The 25,582-nt window shown below is 37.8% G+C and overlaps 1 protein-coding gene across 3 annotated transcripts; it reads left to right on the top strand.

Annotated features, from left to right (window-relative positions):
* Positions 1–721: 721 nt before the first annotated feature.
* Positions 722–25,325, top strand: PRICKLE4 (prickle planar cell polarity protein 4). Of its 3 annotated transcripts, none has more exons than XM_072423998.1 (7): positions 722–831; positions 7,372–7,514; positions 15,603–15,704; positions 18,351–18,488; positions 19,804–20,010; positions 22,334–22,520; positions 23,878–25,325. In XM_072423998.1, exons 2-7 carry the CDS (start codon positions 7,410–7,412, stop codon positions 24,450–24,452), a joined length of 1,314 nt encoding a protein of 437 aa, XP_072280099.1. In that variant the 5' UTR covers positions 722–831; positions 7,372–7,409; the 3' UTR covers positions 24,453–25,325. The 3 variants fall into 3 exon arrangements, with proteins under 3 accessions (XP_072280099.1, XP_072280084.1, XP_072280091.1); XM_072423983.1 differs by having other exon boundaries at positions 732–977; XM_072423990.1 differs by having other exon boundaries at positions 732–971.
* Positions 25,326–25,582: the final 257 nt, after the last annotated feature.

A 25,582-nucleotide genomic window follows, 5' to 3' on the forward strand; every position in this document is an offset into this window, starting at 1 on the left:
TGGAACAGAGGAATGTTGGCAACTGGAAATGTGGGAGCCAATAGAAAACTCCTTTTTATCCCGCACTTACCCATTAAAATGTTATACTCATCATATCATTCTACCCTGTCACACGTAGCCCTTACTCTCTATGAACCCCAATTTCTCTGTAGGAAAATGTAAGTGCAAGCTGCCCTGCCATGTTATGAGTGCCATGTTGGCAGCAGCATCTGACATGCTTTGATGGCAACTGTTAGTAAATAATTTAAAAGTATGTCCTGCAAAATGTAATGTAAATAACTGATCCATAGTGCTTCCTATATGATTGGACTAATGTAAACTAAATATACTTTTCTAAAACAGTTATACCAGCAGTGCATGAAGACTTGTGACGCAGTGTCTTAAAAAAAAAAAAAAAAAAATATATATATATATATGTTATTTTTAAATTTTGCATTGTTTAAATGGCTAGAATTGTCAGACGTCTAGAATTCATAAACAATAACAGAAAAAAACATATAAAGGTATCCATTTATAGAAGTGCACTTTAAGTATTTACAGATTCATGCACAAACTGTAAAATAAACAAAGAAGACAAAGCCTGAAATGTAATCTGACAGGAAAGCAGACAAGTGGAAAGTCAGCGATTAGAGTATAACTCAGTAGGGTTCCAGGGGTTACTCCTATTGGCTGATGGGATGTACAGAACCCAGAAGGGAGGGGCTAGGGAGGTAAAGCGAAGTTCTTGCTGTTTTACAGATCTTGTTTTTTAGCTGTGTACACGCCAGCTTGTGCAACTGACCAGCTCTGTAACTGGCCTTCGTCAAATCCTATTTTTAGTTTAAAAAGCAGGTCAGTAACTCCTAATAAATCTTTATTATTTTTAATAGAAGCAAAACATGTATTAGCCACTAGATAACTGACAACACCTGAGGCTGAACAAATGGCAGAACCAGGAAGTAATATGTATTTCAGCTGCAAGAACATTCAAGGTAAAGGTATCACAGTATTTCATTTTTAAGCAATATACATTGAAATTCATCCAAGAAACCGAGCCACCACAGACGTGTAGATATTTCTCAAAGTATAGTCATTTAATACTTGTCGATGTTGAACTATAGGGTATGTTGTGTTTGGTGACTATGATTTAAATGTAGTAAAATCTGAAATCTTATTAGTTACAGTATACTGTAGGCTGCTGAACAAAAATAGGTTTTGCACTGTTTTATAATAAGCTTAATTGTATTAATCATAATTAATCGTAGTAATCATAGTTAATCGTAATTGTTTATAACATAGTAAAATGCTGCTTTATTTTCTTTTGGCCCAAATCAAAAAAAGAACACAACAGATTACGGATCTTTTATTCATTCCAAAATGTAAGTTTAGAGTTAGTCAAAGAAACCTTTTTTTGACAGCACTCCCAGGCCAAAAATAGCTTTTAATTCCCTTGCACTGCTGGTGGGTAAGAGTCTCATTCTCAACTTAAGATCCTTATCCTTGTGTTAAGGTTTTGTAAACTGAGATTTATGACCTTCAAAATCAGACCACACTCACTGTTGATATAACTGTGTTAGTCGATGTATTTTTTTTATTTTATTGTATTTCAAATTTTGTGATTGTCAAAATGAAATGCAAATATCATGCGTACAGGTCATAGCTAGGTTGTTGTCTAGAAATACTGTACTACATTGCATATGCTTATGTAATCATTGTTGTTTTAACAAAGAATGTGTTTTTTGTTTAAGAAAAAGGTATTGTTGTTTTATTTTATTTTTTATTTTATTTACAATCATTATGTTTTTAGGTGTGGGCATGTTGTTTTTATGTTCAATATCCCTGTCTACTTTAATGAACAATAAAAGAAGCTTTTGGTTTAAAAAAATGGAAACTGACATGGTGCTTTTGGAAATTCTTTTTGTCTAGCTGTCAGACAGATTTTCAGCCATTATTACTTTGACCTATGCTTCAGGGCTTCCCCACTTTTAAATCATGACAAGTATACATCAGTTACCTGTCAGTACCTTTTGTTGACAGGTGCTTCATTTGTAATATGTGATTTAATTTGAGGCAGTTATCCAGGACTTGGATCTGGAGCTGCCAAACAGTGATTTATCCAATAAATCCTATTTATCTCACATACCTCAATACTTCCTTAGTATTAAATGATTGTGTTAAATAACAGTATGTATCTTTCTATTTTTTAGACCAGTGGTCCCCAACCTTTTGGAGCTTGCGGACCACTAAATCTACAGACTCTGCACCGCACATGTGCGGGAAGCGGTGTGTCACTCAAAGGGGAAGAAACTTCCCCCAAAGTGACGTCATGATGCCAGAACCCACCCACTCCAAAAATACAACCCACCCACCATGCTGAGCCTGCGACTGCGGTACTAAAATAGTACCAAAGCTTTCCTTTCCTTTCACCGCAGGCAGCACAGTGGCTCAGAGGTTAGAGCTCTGGCCTGTGCGGCACTAGTTCCCAGGTTTGAATTTCGTCCAGTGCACTCTGCATGAAGTTTGCAGGTTCTCCTTCCTGCCAACATTACAGCATATTTTTGATACGTAACTAGGTGTAGGTTAAAGGTCAGAATGACACAGTCGATTTTCTAGTGATTGAGAAAGGTATTGTAGGTGGGTCAGATGGCTGAAGATGTTGTTGTTGACCTGAAATTTTAGCACTTCATTTGGAAACGATGTCATCAGAGGTTTATTGTGAGTGCTAAAAGTGGCAAGATTTTAAATGTTGCAAAAGATAAAAAGTTGTGAATGTCAACACACGCAACTGGGGTCCTTCTGCCTGCAGCACTGTCAGGCACTTGGGTGGACTGCCCTGCTTCTACCTAGCTTTCTGGGACTGGCTCTTCCTGCCTGCAAATGTCAGGCTCTTGGTTGCAGCATAGTCGCCACTTGCCACATAAAATGGCCAGACAGGCCGTGGGCCTTGTGTTTGACACCTGTGCCCTAGAGGTAGTAAGATCCGCTTGTGTATAGACCATTTGCTATTCGTATTTAATTGTCTTGATGTATAATCTTTCAGTAAATTCTAAAATGAATTACAATGCTTTATGTGCTTTAAAGATTCAACAGATTATTCTGTCCAGCAACATATTGTTTCTTCTTCCAAAAGGCATGTGTCTATGTGTACCCCTTTGTCTCTGAATATATGGCACTGCTGCTTTGTTATCTATTTTAGGGTCCACTGATTTCTGATTGTTCTAAAAATGCTTTTAGCAACTTAAACTCTGCTTGTACTTCCAGGAAATCGGATTCTCTGTTTTGATTCAGCACCTAAGACTCTTTTCCAAGAATAGGTACGGTGAAGGTTTGGGATAGAGAGTACAACTAAGACAAATCTATCTTAAATTTCGTAATTCTGACAATCAGTTCACTGAACAATGGGAATACAAAATGAGACCAGGAATTTTAGGCACTGAAAAGCTGCCACTCCATGTTTCTTGGCTTGATTAAAAAAATTTACATTTTTGTATATCCGTCTAAATGTGTCAAAGCTTGTAATCTGGCACCCACTGAGCTTTTTTGATGATAAGTTGAAACATATTTTGTGAAGACTTGGAGCCTTCAATTTTAGGAAATGACTGGGAACCCTTCCATTTCCTCCTAAATTCTCTCCCATAGCGATGGTGTCTTGGATGAGTTTAGGAGAAACTTCTTGTGGCCTCCCAGCAACCCCATTCATTGCCATCTTGAGTTTACTTCCAAAGAGAATTTTTTTGTTTTAGGAAAGCTTGCACCAGGTCTGCTTGAACTTTAGGTCTTCCACTTTCTTTTTTTGCGATCTGTGTTGACAAATCCTTTGAAAAATATATTTAAATGTTAGTCCACCATGAAGGGTAGCATTCTTGCACTAAGCATATGATCTCAGCATTGACAATAGTTGGAAAGGATACGGTTTTAACAGTCAAATATGATAGGTGTTTTATACTCAATATTGAAAATGGTCTTAACCAACTCTAACCATGTTAGAGGTAATGAAGCAGATTTTACTACCATGCCAAGGTAGAACATTCCAGTCCCTGTCAGGAAGGTTATATAGGCACTCCATGCATTGACAAGACATCCTGGATCTCAAAGCCACAGCAATATTAGAATTAATATACCAATTATTTAAAAAGGAAACAATAAAATGTGATTGTTAAATAACACAATATAAAAACTCCTACAGTTATTTGCCATGGTAATTTTTGTGTTAACACACACTTTAAAAAATATGTAAAATACCTGTTCCCTCTCTCCAGGTTTTGCAGAAGAGAAATGCTGTCTTTTATTTGGAGCTCACGCAGGCCTCGCATTCCTTGGCAAACTCTTCACTGCGTCAGCTGAGCGTCTTATCAGTAACCCATCTTCCACCCTACTATGCAGCAGCTCAGATTGCACCTCTCGCGGCATACCATGTTAGACGTGAGCCCTCGCATTGGGTTTCCATTGAAGCCATGGAAATTGCCCGGGTCTCGATTGAAACCTCGATTGAAACCAACGTCCCACTATAGCTAATGCGTTACTCAGGCATCCTTTTCAGATTTGGGAATTGGCAAGGTGCCTGGGAGGTCTGGAATGTAAACATTCCCCACTATCCACTATAATTGGCAACCCTTTGCTCCCACCAGGTCTGGAACACACGCAGAGGTTTCAATGGTGGATAGTGCATGGCCTCCATAGAATTTTACATTTTCTAGACCTATTGGGTAACCTCAACAGAAGTGCGTTACATGAAAATTATCAAATTCCAGTTTCAGAGTCTTTTCAGTTATTGCAAATTACCCATTTTATACATACTTGTCTGAAAATGTTCCCTTCTGTGGGTACCCTCTCGGCCTTTGGGCGCCTGTGTGCCCACGATCCTCAGGCTAAAGGGGTGGTTTCGACACTATATGATACCATGATGCACAACCGCACTTCTGCACAACTGCCCTCTGTCAGTCGCTGGGAGGGAGATTTGATGGTGTCTTTGGAACAGGTGGAAGGGGAACAAGAGTGGGATACTGCACCCGCAGCACTACAAGCTGTTGATGCGTTGGTACATGGTTCCAGTGCGACTGGCTAAGATAAAGCGGGATCAAAGCAATTGTTGCTTTTGTGGTTGTAACTTACCTGGCACTCTTTATCATATCTGGTGGGAATGCCCTAGGGTTACGTAGGTACTGGATACATGTATACCAAATACCGGTAGCATATACATTAGTGGGTAGGACTTTCCCCAAAGGCTCTGCTTAACCTGAAACCTGAGATGTGCACCTCCGTACAATTCTGTCTGTAAAGACATCTGTTTACGGTAGCAAAGATGGTAATAGCGAAAGCATGGTGGTCAGCCACTCCCACTCTAACCCAAGTCAAGTAAAAGATGGTTCCTGGTCAATGAAAAAATGAGAGCTATACTTACCAACTCCACGTCTCATTTCAGCAAAGTATGGGTGCCTTGGATTGAATATTATATGCCAGTGGGATGGGATCCCACTGTGAAGTTTTGTTCAAAATGAAGATGCTAAATATGCGGGTATATGCTCATCATTATGTGGGATGACTTGTTTACCCAACCACCCTCCTCCCCCACCCTATTCTTCTATGGGTTCTTCATTATTTTCTTTCTCTCTTCCTATTCTTTTTACCCTTTCCTTTTCTTCCTTTATAAATCAAGCTTGGTAACATTCCTTTGTGCACTCAGGAATATTAGAAATGGCCAATCCTTTGGATAAAATTGGAGAGACTTGATCTTTCTAAATAAATTACTCGGGGTAAACTAATGTTTTCTGGTCATGGAGAAAACTTATCTTTAATGAAGAAGTAATGTAACTCCACAATGGACAATTATGGACGATCCTGATAAAGGGTAGTCGTTTGCTCTACTTGTTTTTTCTTTAATTTTCCCCACCACGACTGGATGCGTGATTTGTTACGATATTTGCATATTATTGAAATTCGTCCTTGATTTTAAATGTTGTTACTATTTTCATTAGAATGCCAAGTTGGAATGCAAGAAGTGTTTTTGTACACTTTGTTTGTAAAATCTTAATGAAAATTTATTAAAAAAAATGTAAAAATAGCAAAAAGAAAAGCCAATTCTTGTGTTTTCTTTTAGGCCAGTAATTAACTTAGTTTACTTGTCAATTTACCCTACTTCACACAAACATAGACCAAAGAAATTAGCTTGTTGCTCCAATTTTTTTTACAATCATAAAAATATATATCTTCCTTAATTGGCTAATTAATGTATATTGATGGTGTGAACATGTTTGTGGAAAGGGTTTTTAGAGTAAGTAAAACTGTGAAAGCTGTGACCAAATTAAAAAGCGGACAAAGCAAAACACAGGTCATCAAAGGTGCTTGTGGTATCCCTGCAACAGATCTTACTCAAATGTCCATTTTCTATACCATTTTGGTAGGACCAGAGATTTGTTTCCCTTTTGTCAGAGCCTCCTCTGACAAAAAAAAAATTTACTTTTTGCTTTTATATGACCAAGAGTGCATGGATGTATTTATACACCTTCCAGCCAGTAAAAGTCTGGACATAAATCTCTCACAATGTGGTCTAGTCATCTGGAATACAAGTCACACATGCAGGGAGGAATATTGATGTGAGAAGCAGACTAAATGAGGACTAAGAATGTATCGGGCAATAAATACCATTATTAGGCAGTTTCAAACTAAAAAGTGTTTAACTCAACAAGGTTTAACTCTTTATTGTCAGGTGCTGCATTTAACCCATTGTTCAGTTGAGAAAAAGGGACTATGCCCAGAGTCCCGCTTTACCTTTTTTAATAGGCTGTTGAACACAGATTCCAAATATACTGTAACTTGATTTAGAAATAGTATGGCTCTGTCTCAAATTTTTCTTTGCTGGCTTATGAGTTTTTCCTGCATAATGGCAAAACAGGATAAGTGGGATGCTGAGTCAGGAAGGGAGTGTGTGCTGTCAAAGAAGCATTTAAAAAGGACACCCAGCAGGAAAGTGGGTAATTAGAGAAGGAGGAGTAGTAAAAGGTGTGGTTTTTTAGATCAAAGTTAACCAGTGATACATTAGCATGTAACAGTTTGTTTGTTTTATTGATTGTTTGACAAATATTATATAAAGGAGTGCATAACACAACTGTAAACAAATAGGGCTGTTTAAACTAAAAAGCAACATAAAATAAATTATATAAGGGTGGTGCATGCAAAATAAAATCCTGCTGATTTTCTCTTCACTACATTTTTGTCTGCAGGAAAATGTGAACACTGAACAACTAGGCTTGTACAGATCATGTGGAAAAGTTTTGAAACTGGAATATTTTTGTTAGGAGGATTGTTTAACAGAATAGTACCTCATTAAATATTGTATATATGTTGTTCTTGCGGCTGGCGATTACATACGATTTCTGTCTACTTTGCCTGCAGCTATCCTATTCAGTGAATGCTCTTTAGTATCACCTCAAATGGCACCAGAACATCCAGACCTGGAAATTCCATCCTCAGAACACAGTACGTCTTCATCTGACAGCGATTCAGGGTGTGCATTGGAGGACTATTCTGATATTAAGGTAAGCATAAGCTAAGGTAAGCAACCACTCTTATTTGTGTTTAATTTAGCTGCAAAAGCAGAAGTTGAAACTTTAATTCTGTCTTTGTTTTTATTGAGTCACACTGAAGGTAAGTTTAAATTTAGACCCCTTATACAAGAACAATTCCCTTTACCATGTCAGGGCTTCACTAGCAGTAAATTGGTAAATATAGAGCTAAAGACAAAGGTAACAGTATGTGTTAGTATTCAGCAGTTCAGTGGGACAAGATATATATGACTATATAAAGGGTTCCCACTCCTCCCCAGTTTTAGTGCAATTTTAAAATGATACAATAATCTGCCTTGAAATAAACATATATTCTATATTATAATACATATATGATATAATTAACCTATTGGAAAAAATATGGAGTACTGAAAACTAACAGGAGTAGAGTAATCACAATACACATCACAATACGCAATGTACAACAGGTGGTGACAGTGTTGGGAGACAACCACACTGGAATTACATGTTTAAAAATACTGTTTAAAAATTAGTGCCACCAGGAAAAAACGGGGAAGGGGGGAAACATGGATTTTTTAAGGATTAAATAAAGCAAAATAAAAAAACAAACATGACATCCTTAAATATAGTATTCCAAAAAAGTCACTACAAACGTGGTTCAACAATCCAAAAAGAATCGGTATGCAAAGGTGCTAGGAAACAAGTAGGTAAGAAAAAAAGACAAGAGGGTGGGGGGGGGGAGCTCGGGCAGTATAGAGATGGTGTGGGGAAGGTTGGTAAAATGGGAGGGTTGCTCCTATAGGGTTTCAGTATCGTCTAAGCCAACCAAAGCCTAGTATACAAGAGAGATACGTAAAAAGTGGGCTAGATAGGACATAAAAAGTGCGAGCAAAAAGATCCTGGTATTCATTGGATGTTGCGAACTGCGACCAATAATAGCATGTATTGGCCACCTTCCTGCCAGTGCCTTGAATAGAGGATGTGAGATCCTCCATACGGTGACTCCACAGAGCCATGAACAAATTGTAGGTGGATTAGGGTTCTGCCAGCAGGTGGTTATACAGGAAATAGCAGCCATGATAAGGTGTCTGATAACTGAACTTTTTATGCCTTTTGCGAAAAATGAGTTGTGTTGTAAAAGGAAAAAAGCCGGGTCATCGGGAATATTCTGGTCCGACATTTGCCAAACTATGGAGCGAACAGTAACCCAAAAATTCCTCAGTAGGGGGAAATTCCAAAATATTTGTAGAAGTGAGCCTTTCTCTGTCTGACACCTTCAGAAGCGGTCTGATACAGCTGGAAAAATGTGATGTAGCTTCTCTGGGGTATGGTACCACCGTGAAACCACCTTGAAACAAATTTCTTGGTATCTGCTAGCAATGGATGCTTTATGGGTCCAAAATAGGATACGTTCCTTTTGTTCCATATAGAGCGATAGTCCCAATTCAGTCTCCTATGACCTAAACACAAACTCGGGGGTGGAGTTTGAAAAAATGTATAATCAATAGATAGAGCATGCCTGATACCACCCTCCACTATGCATAATTGTTCAAAGGATGTAAGGGGTCTGCAGTAAGATGGGGAGGAGAGTAGACAGAAAGTGGGGGATCTGCAACGTCTTCCAGAAATCAAGTTGAAACTCATTCGAACCCTCTCCTAACTCTTCTGGACTGGCCCATCTGCTCGATCTGACAAAGTGTAGTGCTCTGCAAATACCATAAAAACGCTATTCCTTGAACCTCCCGTCCTCCAACCCAGGGGGAAAGACAGGTTGCCCAAAACCGGAAAAAGAGGCGCTGGAGAAGGCGAGAGGTGTAAATGGTGAAAGTTCCGTACAGTCAATTCCCAAGTGTATCCCTACGTGGGATGAGATTTAATTCCTTGGAGAGCCGATACTGCCAGCCATGGTAGGAGGCTTAAGGGTGTTGTGCAAAAAGTTTGTTTGAGTAGGATCCATTGTTTAGAACCCATATTTCGACACCAATCCAGTACGCGTGTCAGGTGGGCCGATAGATAGTAATTAAAAATGTTAGGGATTCCCAGACCCCCTTCTAATTTGGGTCTCATAAGCAGAGATCTGCAAAGTCTCGGAGCTTTATTTCGCCCTATAAAGTTTAGAAATGAGAGTTCTAAAGAAGGACTAAGGAACTTTAATGGACAGTGTTTGAAAGAGGTATAAAAATCGAGGGAGAATGTTCATTTTGATAACATTAATGCGTCCTAGCCAGGAGAAAGTCAGTTTCTGTTCATATATTTCAGAGAGCGTTTTGGGAATTTTCGTGCCTAAATATGTAGTTGCATGGGGTTCCCAGCAAAAACTGAATGATTGTTGAAGGTGGGAGCGGACTGCGTTTGAGAGCGTTATATCTAAGGCTGCTGATTTGGAGTAATTAGATTTGAAATTTGACATGGAGTTAAATTCAGTCAGGATTGTCATGATATTAAGCAAGGAGATGATGGGGTTGGTTATAGCAAACAGTAAGTCATCGGCGTAACCTGCCACTTTCTGGACTGAACACCCCATGTCTAAGCCCGCGAAAGCAGAGGAGGCGCAGATTGTACGAAGAAGTAGCTCCAGGGACAAAATAAAAATTAAGGGGGACAAGGGACAGCCCTGTCTCGTGCCATTAGGGATGGACAGTGGGTCCAAAATCAGTCCATTCACTCTAACTTTGGCCGTGGGTTCAGAGTAAATAGCCCTTTGCCATGAGGAGGAGGGTACTATACATGTAAAGCCAATCTACCCGATCAAAGGCCTTTTCAGCATCTGTGGACAATAACATGAGCGGAATATGTTTGGATGTAGCATGATATATCCAATTCAGTACACTGGTCGTGTTGTCTCTGGCCTCCCTCCCAGGCATGAAACCAACTTGATCGAAATGAATAAGAATATGTATGAACTTAATCAGTCTGGAAGCAAAAATTTTTGTAAAAAGTTTGAGGTCCTGATTAAGGAGGGAGATGGGGTAATAACTCGCATATGAAGAGGGATCTTTACCCTGTTTGTGTATGATGGTGATGGTGGCCCATAAGGAGTAAAGAGAGAACCGACCCCCTTCAGTAATATGGTGTATGCTGCAAGAAAATGAGACGCTAAAGGAATATAATAAAGGCAGGCCATCTGGCCTGGGAATTTTACCGGTGGGAGTGTCTCCTATGGCTGCGCTAAGTTCCTCCGCTGAAATAGGCACTTCTAGCATCTCCCTCATGGACGCAGAAAGATAGGGCATTTTGCATTCTAAGAGATATGTCCCCTATCTCCCTCTGGCGTTCCCTTTTGAGTCTAGTCCCATGTTTAATGAATATACCACGTATCACTGCTTTATGAGCCTCCCAGAGTAGTAGTATTGGTAGTATTGTTCTGTATTGGTAGTATTGGTCTGGAAATAATGGGATAGCTCAGTATTACCATCTGCTAAGACTGCTGCGTCTTGGAGGAGGGATTCGTTTAGGCTCCAATTCCAGGATTTAGGGAAGTGATCAGATAACTCTATAGAAATGGATACTGGAGCATGGTCTGATAAAGTTATCAAGCCAATAAAATAATACTGTAAACTGTGTAAGCCAAAAATGGTCAATCCTCGAATATAAGCTATGGGGGGGAACAAAAGAATGTGTAATCTCTATCCTGGGGATGTAGAAATCGCCATATATCAAGGAGCCTATGTTGAGATAGGGCTTTCAAAATTTGACTATTGTTACGAGGCGTTTGAGTGGTTGTGACCACTGTGGGAGGTGTCCAGAGTCCAGTCTGGTGTGAAATTAATGTCCCCTCCTAAAATCAAGATGCCCTCTTTAAACTTTAAAAGCTTCCCGAGGGTCTTGTTTAGAAATCAGGCCTGACTGGTGTTAGGAAGATAAATGGATGCCAATGTAACTTTAGAGCCTTCTAAATTCCCTTTAACAAACAGGAACCTACCTTCCTGACAGCTCAGTTGGTCTTTAAAATGCATTAGATGAATCAGTGCAGCTATGATATACTTTAGGGTACCTCTTGTTACTTAACCTCGAATTCCTATCGTTGCGAAAATGGGTTTCCTGTATGAAGGCTATTTGTGTTTTTAATCTGTATAGTTCAGCCAGTATTGTGCGCTTTTTAGGAGTATTCAACCCTTTAAGGTTATATGTAACTACTTTGACTGGGCCCATTGTGGGGGATATTTAAAAGTTTTCAAGGCACACTAATGGTTTAGTTACTCCCAGGAGCAGGGGGTAAGGGCTTAGGGGAAGGTGAAATGGGGGAGGAACAAGGGAATAAAGACAGGGATTTAGAAAAATATATAATCAATCAATATAAAGTAAACAATAACAGTAAGCGCAGGTCAACTGCGCAAATTCCCTTGAAAGAGGTAGCTCAGGTGGTCGGGGCGAGACTCCCACCACCCGGCCGTGCCTAATATTATGTGCAAATGTAAACATTAGGTGAAAAGGCAAATGCTGGCTTTACAGGGGAAAGTACAAACCTAAATCAGCTTCTTTGCAACAAATCATTTTCCTAAACTAAAATCATTGCAAACAAATTTAAAATTTTCAAGGCAGCGTCAAATATAGAGACTAATACAAAAATACCTAACTGGGTCACAGACCCAGACCTTCTGTAGAAGGTCACGGTGGAGCTTGTGAAGAACATTGCATCTGGTCTCTGTTAAACTTCTTCTGTACTTCTTCTGTGCTGCCATTCAGTGTTCGCTGGAGGAATCAAAGGCGTGGGAAGTGTAGGCCAATCTGGAAGGTTAACTTGGGGCAATTCAAATTTTGCTGGTGGTGGTGGTGGACTTGCTGCTTTTGTGTGCGTATAGTTGAAACAGGAAGCCCCATCTGTACTTGATATTGTTGTCTTTCAGCATATGTAACAGTGGCTTTAATGCCCAGCAGAGCGCTAAGGTGTTGCGAGAGAGGTCAGTCAAGAACATTATAGGTATTTAAAGGTAAATTCTTCCTGTGATATGGCCTCCTGCATGATAAGTTCTTTGAGGTAGTAGGAGTGAACTCGATAAATCGCTTCTCTGGGTCTGTCTGGGTCCTGGCTTTTTGGGCCGAGAGTGCAGTGAATACGATCAATTTCCATGACATTGTCCCTTGGCTTTTGAAGAAGCTCATTGAACAGAGAGGTTGCAGCTGCATGGAGGTCTTTTGGTTCAACCGATTCTGGAAGCCTTCTAATCCGTATGTTATGGCGGCTCCAGTTCTCCAGGTCATCCTGTTGGTATAGGAGTTGTTGAAGCAATACAGAATGCTCGTTAAAAGTGTGAGTGTGGTTTTGTATGTGGGTACGAAGATCTTCAGTTGTTCTTTCCACCTCCTCTATTCTAGGGCCAAGATTGGATTTAAGTGTGGCTAGTTCAGAGCAGAAGGAGTTTTGGATGCGTATAAGGTACGATTCAAAGTCTGCTTTGGTAGGTAGAGATCTTAAGTACGCGTCCCTGTCCCATACATCTGAGAAGTCCATGGAGGGCTTGGAGGACATGAAGGTTCCCTGTCTTCACCCAGCAGGGGGAGGAAAGTTAGAAGATGAGTCTTCTTGTGTAAAGTCAGGTGGTTCTAAACCAGACATGGCGCTTCGGGCGGTGTTAAACCTGGTGTTAGGGCCACTCCCACTAGGGCCAGAGGTTTTGGAGAGCGAAAAAGTTCCCTATCTCCCATTTATGGGAGGATTGGTCATTGGGATTTCCTTTGCCCATGGCAGATAGGTCCGGTTCCCGGAGTTTTGATGGAAGATATTGAGGGAGGGGGTTGGAAAAACTTAAATCGCTCCGTTTTTATATTTGCTTATTTACCCATATGAAAAGCCCAGCAGTGGTGGAGCCTCACTTCCCGCGGAATCGACTGCACATACTGATGTCTGCTAGAGTCTTACAGAAATACGGTAGGGCACACTTGTGATGTCCACTATGTGGATTTAGAGCATAACTCTCAGGGTATGGTCCTCTATCAGAACACAAGTAGTATGCAAAAAATGCAGAAATATTGTGTAATATTATCCAGAATATCAATATTAGGAATAGGTATGAAGCAGTAAAACTCACAGGTGGTTGGTAAGCATTAAAGAGAGGTCCAGGTAAGTACAGTTGAAGATTTAAATCCTCGTTTCAGGTATGTAGTATTGCCTACTAAAGTAAGGCCAGTGATAAGGGAAGCATAGCATAAAACAGACACTGTCTTTGTTCAAATATCCATGGACCCAACTGTAAATCGTACAAAATTAGTAAAGTAAGAGTTCTCTCCCTTCTGTTTACATTATCATTGCTGCTAGGTACAAATGTTAAGTAGATTAGTCAGGGTTTATAGAAGAACAGATTTGAGGAGGCAGAAGGAATAAATCAAAGGTCAGTCACTTGATCCTGCCACAAAAGCAATATGATCAGGCTGGGTAAAAACACTTATTCAATAGTTTACACCTAAGTTTTGAGACAGTAATTATGTATGAGCTGGTTGCGAAGTTTAAAACAGGTGTTTCCAAAGGTAGACTTTTATTCTTTGCAGGTATGAAAATTAAGTTGTAAAGTTGCTAAAGATTCTTTACTGTGGTACCAGGAGATTCCCTTCAAATCCTGAGGAGTTGCACAAATGAGGTAAGCAATTAAGAAATACGATTCCAGCTGGTATTTATAGTAGTAGTAGTATATATACTGTAAGGCTTAGAAAGATTTAATTGCAGCAACTAAGGACTAAAATTCAGGGTATCAGGCACTCATGAAATGTATTAAAAGATTTGTACAGGAAAGAAGTTCCCTCAAGGCACTGATACATTGATCAGAAAATGCAGGAGAACTTTTCAATGAGATATATATTGTAAAATAAGTTTGAATCGCCTTCCATTGGTGATGATCCTGATGATGAGTAAAAGTGCTCCCTAGGGTGGTTTTAATATGAAAGTCTCTGCAAAAATTCCTCAATTTGACTATCTATGGGATTCTTTTCTTATAGAAAAAGCATAATAGGTTTTTCCCAGGTCTGATGTTAATGGCTTATGAGGATGGCTTAGGATCGAGAAGCCATGTGGCAGCTGTTAAAAATGGCGTCTGGCTAGGAAAGCTATTGCTGGCCAACAGAAAACAGTCCCAAAGAATTTTCCACAGATCCTAGGATGATATATCAGGTGAATGTGCTCTATTTTTTATGATAAGGAGCACTCAGGGCTAAATGGATCCTGATAGCAGGGGTACATGTCCTCCTCAATGGTATGGGCGCCTCATGTAAAATATGGCTGCTAATCCTCTTGTGGAGCTTCAATCCTGGGAGAGCGCTCTTGGCTCGGGTTTCTCCTACCTCTCACTGAGCAGCCGGCGGCAGCACCGCGCATTTCCCCACAGTCTCCGGTGAAAGATGTATCAAAGCCTGCAGATCTCTTAGAAAAGCTGGCGCAGTGCGGAGCAGATGAAACCCGCGACTGTAGCTGGTGACTCTTCCCCCGGAAGTCCCTTTTTATTGGTTTTTAAACATGTAACAAATATCTATTTAATCACCGTATGTCTATAGGGTTTTATAACTGGGATATGTTTATTTCCCTAGTTGTTGAACTTGATGAACTTATATATTTTTTCAACCTAACTGACTATGTATAAAGTGTTTTAAAATTCAGCAGTGCTTAATAGTTTTATATACTTTTATTTTAATGATTAATTAATTTTAATTGTTTAACAAAGAGGGACTTTTAAGGTACCACAGAGAACAACACAAGTTTTTATTTTTTTTTTATGTTTAAAACTTGATACGTTAATTTATTTCAACATTTAAAAAAACAACATGTAAAAAATAGCACAAAGCATATACAATATGGAGCAAGTTATACATATTTACACCTCTCTTAACATAACTTAATTTTATTATACCTAAATAAACTAAATGCATGCAAATAAAGAACAAAGTTCCATGCTAATGATAAATTGGCTTTGACATTAAGGTGTTGAGGTGCCATGCGATTATGATCGTTATACTGATATGATTGGTTATATATATTCTGAAAAGTACTCCATATATAATATGTACTAACTATATATAAATATATATATATATATATATATATATATATATATATATTATTCTGACATTCAGCTTGCTATGCTCTTCTAATCACCATTATTCTTGCATTTCAAGGCCCATCCCAGTGCTGTGCAGTTTACTTTACCAAACAGTGATGGGCAAGAAATAAACCTCATCCGAACTCTACTCCACTTGCTTCCTCCACAAGACTGTGATGTAAGTGATGTAAGAATCTGCTGCTGCTTTATTTGTATTTGAAATTGGTACAGCTTCACCACTCTTTGCTTGTGATAGAGGAGTAACATTTTCTGAATAAGCAGCCTACGTAAATATGATTTTTTAATATGTACTTTGTGTAGCTTTTTTACAGGTAGAATTTACATTGTGAGGACATTTGAATATATGAATAAATGATTCTATTGGCTGTTATTTAGTAAAACCAAGGTATAGTATAGGCAGTATTTTTCTAACACTATGTTACTTATTAAACACAATATCAGAGTTTCATCTGCTTTAAACTAAGATTTCTTAGAACAAGGATGCCACACAAATGACATTTAAAACATACCAGAATGGTAAAGTTGGTCTTGATGCATTTAGTTCAACATTCTAACAGAGCTGATCCTATTAAAAAGCATCTTAAGAGACTTAAAAAGACATCTTAAGAGAAATGCAATCTTGATTACACTGGTCAACAAACATTTTCTTGCCAAACAGATTAGTTTTTGAAATAATGACCTCAATAACAACCTCATAGAAAACTAATAAAGCATGAAAATTAAGCAAGATTAAACTAGATATGCCTATGTATACAAAATTCAATTTTTGAAATACTTAATTTCAATATATTCTATATTCGGTATATTTACAGAACTAATCATAAAGAAGTCATTGAAAAACGTTGTTTGTTTGTTTGATTTCCTTTTATGCTGATGATCAGGACAATCATGTTGAAGGCTCCATCAGTAGTCTGCCATCATGTGTCTATCTCATCTGCCCTGATACTTTTATTCTATCACCTTTATATCTTGATGGAACCTCTCCCCCTGTTCCTCACTGAAATCGCCAAGGTTTTTTTGAAATTTTTGCAAATGGATATGTATATGTAGAGATAGTGTACCTTTATGCTCATAGAAGCACGAAAATGTTAAGAGCAAGTTTTGTACCAGTTCTTCATAATTTTGTGCTTTATGGTTACCCAAGAATTTCCTGACAACAATGACATAGCTGTGCCAGGCAGAAGTTTCAGTATTAGTCATGTAACTTGTGAAATTTGAATCATTTATCAGTTTCCGAATCTGGGGTCCATCAAAGATTCCTGCTTTTAATTTTTCAGTACTCAATCCAGGGAAGAATCTACAAGTGTATTTGAAGCAATCATCGTCCTTGTTCAGAGCTCTAACAAATTGCTTCATTAATCCCAACTTTATGTGTAGTGGAGGGAGAATGATTTTTTGGCTCTGTAATGATGTTCGCTGCTCCTTTTTTCATGTTTTCCCTTGGAGGCCATGTCACTTTTTACCAGTAATCCTGCTTTGCTCCACTATCCCACAAGCAGATGAAACATGGGTACTTTGTGTATCCACTTTGCTGTCCAAGTAGGAAGTTCACTATTTTTAAATCATTATATATGGATCATTGGTGTTCATGATAGCAAAGATTTTGTAAGACCATTTTGATATTTTCTTATTCTTCTTTAAGTTTTGTTGAGTGACCAATTGGAATTGGTGCATAGCAGTTGCCATTATGCAGTAAAACAGATTTCAAACTTCGAGTGGAACTGTCTATGAAAAGCCACCAGTCTTCTGCTCGGTATTCTGGTTCCCCCATGTGGGCTAGTAGTCCAGGGATGTTACAACAGTACACAAAGTCTCCATCTTCACTGAAATATGGTAGGAGTGTCACCTCTCTTCTCCTATAAACCGTTATGTTAACCTCCGGTCTCAGACAGTTCTTTTCTTTTAGCCTGGATGCTAAAAGTTGAGATGCTTGTTTTGACAGACTTAGGTCACGTATTAAATCATTGAGCTCTTCTTGGGAGAACTGCTGGTTTGATGAAACACTTCCTTCATATTCACTTCCACGGCTAACTCCTGCATTACACTCCAAACCCTGTATATCCTCCATGTCGGTTACAGGATTATCAGGGAGTGTACTGAACACTGGTATGGAAACATCAGCACCATGCCGCACAGGTCGTCTTGCTGATTCCAAATCGGGGTACTCTCTCTTGTTTTTCTTGTAACGATTGAAACCTTTTCATTCACAGCACAAAAATCACAATCATTATGATGATTTTGGGCTCTTGCCTTACCATAGGTAGACTTTTCAGTTTTCCATTTTTCCACTGACATAGACACTCTACACAAGTTTTGCAAACCATATAGGGAGCCCAATACTTACCTTGGTCCCCCAGTTTAATTCTAAAATTTTCAAGATATGCTTGTTTCACAAATCCTGTAATGTTTCTTCTCTTCTGTTTTTGCTGAGAATATTCACCACAAATGTAACAAAATACATTAGAGTCATTTAAAATTGCTAAACATTAGTGTAAATAAAGATTGATATTATTATGCTGTGTTAACATTTGTTGTTGGTAAAATCGTCTATTCTGATTCCTGTATCAAACTTCAACTCATTCAATGTCATTTCTGGATTCAGCAGGCCTGAAATACACTAAATATATAAAAAAAAAATCCTTGGCAAGTGAAAAATGTTTTTTTGTTTAGCAGTATTATAGTTAGTTATATGATCTTTTTTTAAATAAATTAAGTGTATTTTTAATTTTTTTTCATAACTCCCCTTTATTCCCTTTGTTGTTTATTTAAATATATTCACTTTTCCCTACCTCTTTTTCCCTAGGAAAAGTTCTGTACAGGCTTGGGGGACCTAGAGAAGAAAGAGCTAAGAAAGCTCAGTACCTACCGGAGACTTCATTCTATGAGACATGGAATTACTGTGCCTGTCACTTCTGACACTCCTGATAGTTGCTGTTCGAGGGTAGGTAATGAAAGAGTAGCCATACTGTACAAAGGTCATATAATAATGCCGATCAGTGTACAGATATATATTTTAGACAACAGAAAAAAACAGGGTTACAATTTATACTCATTTATCGTTATTGCCAATCTGTTACTTTTCATTCTTATACCTGCATGGAATTTCTGTGATTGTTATGGTTATCCCCTGTGGGCTCTATTTCCTTGAGTTTTCAAAGATTAGTTAAAATGTGTCTCTAACAAATTGTGTTACCTACAGGTTAGCATACACAATGCAGTCACTGTAGGCCTTTTTTTTGTTTTCTGCGTTTCGTGATTCATGAAATTCCATGACTAACACAGCTGCTGTTGAGGTTACTCCCACTGTTGTGCAATGTAACAGTATAAAGAAAGCACAGAAATAATATTATTAATAATGTGCTGGGGAGGTAGTTTCCAAGGTCACCACTACAGAATATGACCCTAGATTATTATCATTTTACAGATAATAATCCACTAACTGTGACTAATTCAACCATTAAAAAGATCCTACATGTTAGTTTCAGTGCATTCAAGCCCCTATGTAGCATTTATGATTATAAAAAACTGTGCTGGGAGTTTCTTACATAAACACATTATTTTATTACATAAACACATTGTTTATTTATAGATTATGGAATGCCAGTGCATTTGAACTATAGGTTCCAATTAAAAGTACTTAAGGAAATGTGCCCAGACCTGTAACATCTTTGATTAAAATCAAAGGGCCTAATTTTAATAAAGCTCTTCAAGACTGGAGACTATCATGATAGAACATGGGTTTAGCAAACCTGGAATGGAATTCTGAAAAATCATTTCCTATTTGTTTTTAAATGTGCCCAGTCCTGGACCAGATCCATTTTAGGTTTGCTGGGTCATACAGGCTCTTCCATGTAAGTCTATTGTCTCCAGTCTTAGAGAGTTTTTATAAATTAGGTCCATTTATGTGTAAAAATATGTATAAATGTCATTCAGATTTGCACAGATCATACTGGATACTGAGCTACAGGAAAGCTAAAGAACTGTCAATTGACCTGGGAGAAAAAGATGGTTAGCTTGAAGAGGTCAGGAAAAGGATAATAAAATATACAGAGTTCCGAAAATGTCTGTTACTAGTCCCTTCCAAATAATGAATATGACTGATGCTATTTGTTTGTACGCCAAACTATAGTTTTTCCTTAATGTACAGATATAGTTAGTGTTAGGTACTCTATTAGTAGGTGGCTACAAAATGATTTGAGGCAAACAGTTGGATTGTTATGGATAATAATGATATTTTCTGTTTTTTTTTTCTCTAGTGTGGTGGAAAAATTTTAGTTGGCGACACTGCTGTGCATACAGAGAGGATTCAGGATGAAGGCTTTCAATGGCACCTTGGATGTTTTGTCTGTGAGACATGCCACTTGCCATTGTCACAGTTTATCTACTTCCTGCAGGACAGCAGAATTTACTGTGGACGTCATCATGCAGAACTTACAAGATCACGGTGTGCAGCCTGCGACCAGGTACTATAAAATGTGGAATCTCCCCCTAATTTATTTAGTTTTAACCTAAATGTTACAGGTAAACAAGGGCCCATTATGGTCAACTAGGGGTTACTGAGGTGTTAAAAAAGGAACAATATAAAAGTGCAGCCTTGCTGTCAAAATGAGAGCCATGTCTCGATAGGACATGTTGTAAAATTTTAAAAAATAATGTATGTTCAATTTGTCTAGTTGCCATTTCAAAACCAATGCTTTTATTCTATTTATGTTTCACCATTGTTGTCATTTAATTAAAAAACAAAAAAATAGTGTCTAAAGTCTAAAACCGCTTTTCTGCTTGCTACTGTGCACCTGGGAGCAGCAAACTGCACTGCAGGTAAACCCATTTGGTTGTGGTTCTACCTCTAGAGACAGAAAACCAACTGTGTGCTCATAAGTGACTTGTCATTTTCTGGAACCACACCACAATTGACTGCAGTCACAGCCACATGCACACTATAGTTCTCAACTGCGGGGACCACGGTAGAGCCTGCAGCAGAATGCTGTAGACTACCTCCCTAAGCTGACTAAAAATCCCACATTCTCATCATCAACCAGAGAGGCAAAAACTAACAGAAGACTAGGTAGTTTTTCCATTGCAACATACAAAACATATAGTTACATAACAGGTTAGGTTAAAAAAGAAGGTCCATCAATTTCAACCACTAGGGAAATAAACATATCCCAGATATAAAACCCCAGACATAATTGGTCCAGAGGAAGGCAAAAAACCCTGGTTCAATTTGCTTCAATGGGAAAAAAATTCCTTTATAATTTTGTGAGGCAATCAGTTGTTCCTGGATCACTGGATCACCAGTCTCCATTATCTTTACTTTAATACCCTAATACCCAGTTATATTCTGTGCTTTGAGAAAAGCATCCAGCTTTTTCTATAGTAGTTTCTGAAACTACTTCCTGAGGAAGCTGATTCCACATTTTCACAGACCTTACAGAGAAGAATCCCGTCCCTATCCGGAGCTTAAAATTCTTTTCCTCCAGACGCAAAGAGTGCCCTCTTGTTCTTTGTAGTTTAGTTGCCCTTCTCTGAACTCTCCCCAATTCCACAATGTCCTTTTTGTGAACTGGTGCCCAAAACTGGACTGCATATTCCAGATGTGGTCTGACCAATGCTTTGTACAGGGGCAGGATTATGTCTCAATCTAGTCAGTCTATTTCTCTTTTAATACAAGAAAGTATTTTACTAGCTTTAGATATTGCAGTTTAGCATTGCATGCTGTTATTAGGTCTATGACCTACTAGAACCCGCAGATCCTTTTCCACTTCTGACTCCCCCAAATGTATTCCCCCTAAAAAGTATGAAGCATGCATGTTGTTAGCCCCCAAATGCATAACTTTACATTTATCTGTATTAAATGTAATTTGCCACTTGGCTGCCCAATCAAACAGTACATCCAAGTCTGCTTGTAGATTATAGACATCCTGTATGGATTTAATTCTATTACATAATATGGTGTCATCTGCAAACAAAGAAATGGTACTTTTAATCCCAAACTCTATATCATTTATTAACATGTTAAACAGTAAAGGTCCCAACACTGAACACTGGTGTATACCACTAATAACCTTAGACCATTCAGAGTATGAATCATTAGATACAAATCTCTGGATGCGGTGTTTAAATGCGGTGTGTATATCCATTTACAGATTGATGGATTACAAATTGATAGATTACAGATTTTCTAAACCTATTGATCTTAACTTTTCTATGAACCGTCTGTGGGGTACTGTGTCAAACTCTTTAGTGAAGTCCAAGTACACTATATCAACTGCTATTCCACTGTCTACCTGTTTACTTACTTCCTCATAAAAAGTAAGTCAATTTTTTTGACAACGTCGGTCTTTTTCAAAGCCATGCTCACAATATCATCATGGTACCATGGCAGTGACTAAGATTCTCCAAAGTTTGGAAATAATGGGTTTGAAATAACTGAGCTCAGCTCTTTGAAGACACGTGGATATGTGCAGAAGATTTTAGGTAATCTGTATGATGTATTATATTCTATCCATTAAAATCAAAGATTATTCTAAAGGATTTTGTCCATTTCTTCACTCTCTTACTAAGTAATATTACTTTTAGCTGACTTGATATCTGTCACAAAAATGTAAAATTTGCCACAATATCTTAAAGTTGTAAGCATGGCAAACCGCATCAGATTGTTCTGATCTCTAAAAATATGTGTTGTTAAATCATGGTATTTTCATTTAGTTTGGTATTTTGTTACAGTTTTCTGTTTTGTCATATCTGTTACTTATGTAACTCATTTCTGAATGTCTGCGTATGTAGTTAATTCTGACAGAGAGCTTTACAGTAGCTGAAGGTCATTGCTGGCATGTAGAACACTTTTGCTGCTGGGAGTGTGAAGTGGTGCTTGGTGGGGGTCGATATGTAATGGAAGGTGGAAGACCATTCTGCAATGGCTGCTTTCAACGTCTTTATGCTGAGACTTGTGAGGCTTGTGGAGAACCTGTTGGTAAGAGATACATTTATAAAAACCTACAAACTAAAGAAGTGCAATAAGTAATTTTCTAAAAATGAATCCGTAAAGTTAAGTCCTGACTGACCAATTGTTCTGGGTTAAGGTCTTTTATTGCACTGTTATTTGGTCTATTAATTATTTATTATCAGTACCTTAAAATGGATCACCAGGCAAACAAAAAATATGTACTTTTATGTTATGTCACAAATATAATTTGTGACAGTTTATGCAAATATTAATGTGTTGAATTTGAAGTGTACAAGGAGAGATAACACGAAGACTTGAAAGATTATACTATTTAATTTTTAGATAGATAGACAAAACAATGCAATAATGCAATAACAATTAATAAGCTGTAACAAAAGATACTTAACTGCAGAAGAAAGCTGAATTCACCCAAAGATTCTGCTGGAAATCAATAACTTTGCTGATGATCAAAAAACATGTTGCATCCAGTTAGTTCTGGTCAAGACTAGTTATTTAGGTATGGCACTGTGTTTTTAACTACTCAGGAACTAAGACAATGGCCAGTGTTTGACCAGTACTGACCAATGATCAACCCTTAAACCAGTATTTTACCCTATAAGGATATCAGTTAAAGGATATGCTGCATTCCTTTAGGATGACCTCCATATATGGCATACATATATATAGTATATGCTGGTAAAGCATTATTGTTGGTGAGACATAATTGACATTAAATAAACTTGTGCTAACCCAACACTTTATTACAAGATTTTTACTGTATATGGTGATATACACACTTTGTTAGTCAGAAAGCTCACTCAGGTGATGATGCTGATTTCTGAAATCTGTGTATATATCAAATGATTGGCTAAACAAAATGTAAAAATACAGTATAATGTAATTATTAAACTGAATGAAATTGAACAATCTTTTAGTGGAATTTTTGCACTGTAAACTGCCAAGCAGAATTAGGGCTTGTTCACACCAGATGCATTTCCCTGTTCAAGTAAAATACTTGTATATAAGAAAAATAATTTTTATTAATGTCTGTTAACGCTAGTGCAATAGAAAAAAGTTTTAATGGCAACATTTTGTGTACATTCACCTGCAGTTTACCAATCTTAATTAGTTCAAACGGAGTCTTGTATTAACATTTAACATGTATTTGTGTTTGACAACATTTGTGGTTTAGAATGAACATTGCATTTAATTCTTTTTGGCAGAATGTATATGTAATATGTTTATTTTAGCTGTGTAATAATCTGTTTACATGTAGTTTTACAATAAACAAAAACAATGTATTAAATCTTTGTTTGAAATCAAATCACATTTATCTACTTCAGTAACAGAATGTCAGCTGACCAACATATTCATCTTCTTACAGATCCAGATGAAGATCTTGTGACTTTAAAAGGGCAGTACTGGCATTTGCTGCCTTCTTGTTTCTGCTGCTCCTGTTGCAAGGCTCCACTCCCTAGGTCAGCGTTTATAGTTCACGAAGATCATCTTTACTGCTCCCAAAGCTGCTTGACCTATGATTCTCAGGTGTACTGCACTTTCAGATCCCAAAGAAGTTTTGCAAGACCAACAAATAATCAGTGTAGCTCCCCAAGGAACAGATCACAGTTAAACTGCAGAACCTGGAATGACACGGTAATAGATTACAAAGGTAGAAGATTGAACCCCAACTCATCAATAACTCGATTTCAACCAAGGCTCCCAAAACTCTCTAGTGAAACGGACAGTGAGACAAATGGCACCTGGTGCCCAGAATACAGAAATGGTCTGGATGGTAAAGAGGAAACCTCAGGATCTTCATCAGAATCTGAGCCAGAGGGATTTTTCCTAGGAAGGCCTATCCAAAACTATTCACTCAGTAGGGGAACAGATTCACCAGTGCACATCAAAAGCAACTCTGTAAAAAGACGGCAACGGGGAAAGAACTGTAAAGTGTCCTAAAAAAACAAACCTTCTATATCATAAGGGTAGCTAGAGGTATTACCAGATTAATACCTAAATAATTTACGTTTTATATGGGCATTGCTTTAATGATGTTTTACATAATTTGTAAAGTGTTTGTTGTTCCCTTTATAATGTTATATATATTTGTTTGTCTATAAGCTATACTGATACAAATGTCTTTCCCTTAGTTGCAACTGGGTATTTTTTCAAGTTTAGCAGTGGTTTTGTACACCACATCATTGATTTGTCTATCATTTAAAAGACGAGTTATGTAACAGATTTGAAGCTATGTTTAGACTTTCTGTGAGGTTAAAGTCAGCCCTTCCTCACTCCCCTAAACCTCTTGCCTGGGTAAAGTGCTACATGTAGCCTCTTGCCTGGGGTGGCCCATAGAAAATGAACGGAGGTGGCAGTGAGCTGTTCAGTACCACTCACTGCTGCCAGCTGTAAAATTTATGAATGCTTAGCCTTAGTGTATTCTTTACAAATATTTATAACTGAAATTATTGATCACATTTTGGTGCTAGTATATACAAAGATCATAGCAAGGAGTACAAAAAAATCAGAAAACAACAATCACATAAGCTAATTGAATGCATGTGTTTGTCTTTCTACTTGTATATATTCCCGTGTAGGAGCCTGAGTATTTAAAAATTTGTAGTTTTGACTACTTGAAAAAAATAAAAGTTGCAAATGTTCTTGCCAGTAGAAAAATTGTGAAAAAGTTATAATTAACCCTTTAGCAACTTCGAAAGAATTTCACAGAATTAAATTGTTCTTTGATCCATTCACAACACCTGAAAAGTTTTGTTCATCTCACCAGTTGTCAATGAAGGACTCAATCAATAAAGGATGATGTTACTAATATTACACCTTTCTGAGATTTGGTTAGCTCATCCTAATGCTATGCTTTTCTTTTCAGCATGTTCCTTTTATTCAGATAATATGTAGATTCTGCTAGAGACTGGTTATAAGTTATGCTCATACCAAGTCAGATTTAGGTAATTGCACTAACTACATTTGAAAATATGCAGAAAAACTAAAGTCTAACTCCTGCTGCAATAAATTTGCAACATTATTATTACTTCTGGGAACAAACTCCCAGCAAGGGTACCTGAAATGGCAAA

The sequence above is a fragment of the Pyxicephalus adspersus genome, chromosome 1 (assembly GCF_032062135.1).
Source record: "Pyxicephalus adspersus chromosome 1, UCB_Pads_2.0, whole genome shotgun sequence".
Classification (NCBI taxonomy): Eukaryota; Metazoa; Chordata; class Amphibia; order Anura; family Pyxicephalidae; genus Pyxicephalus; species Pyxicephalus adspersus.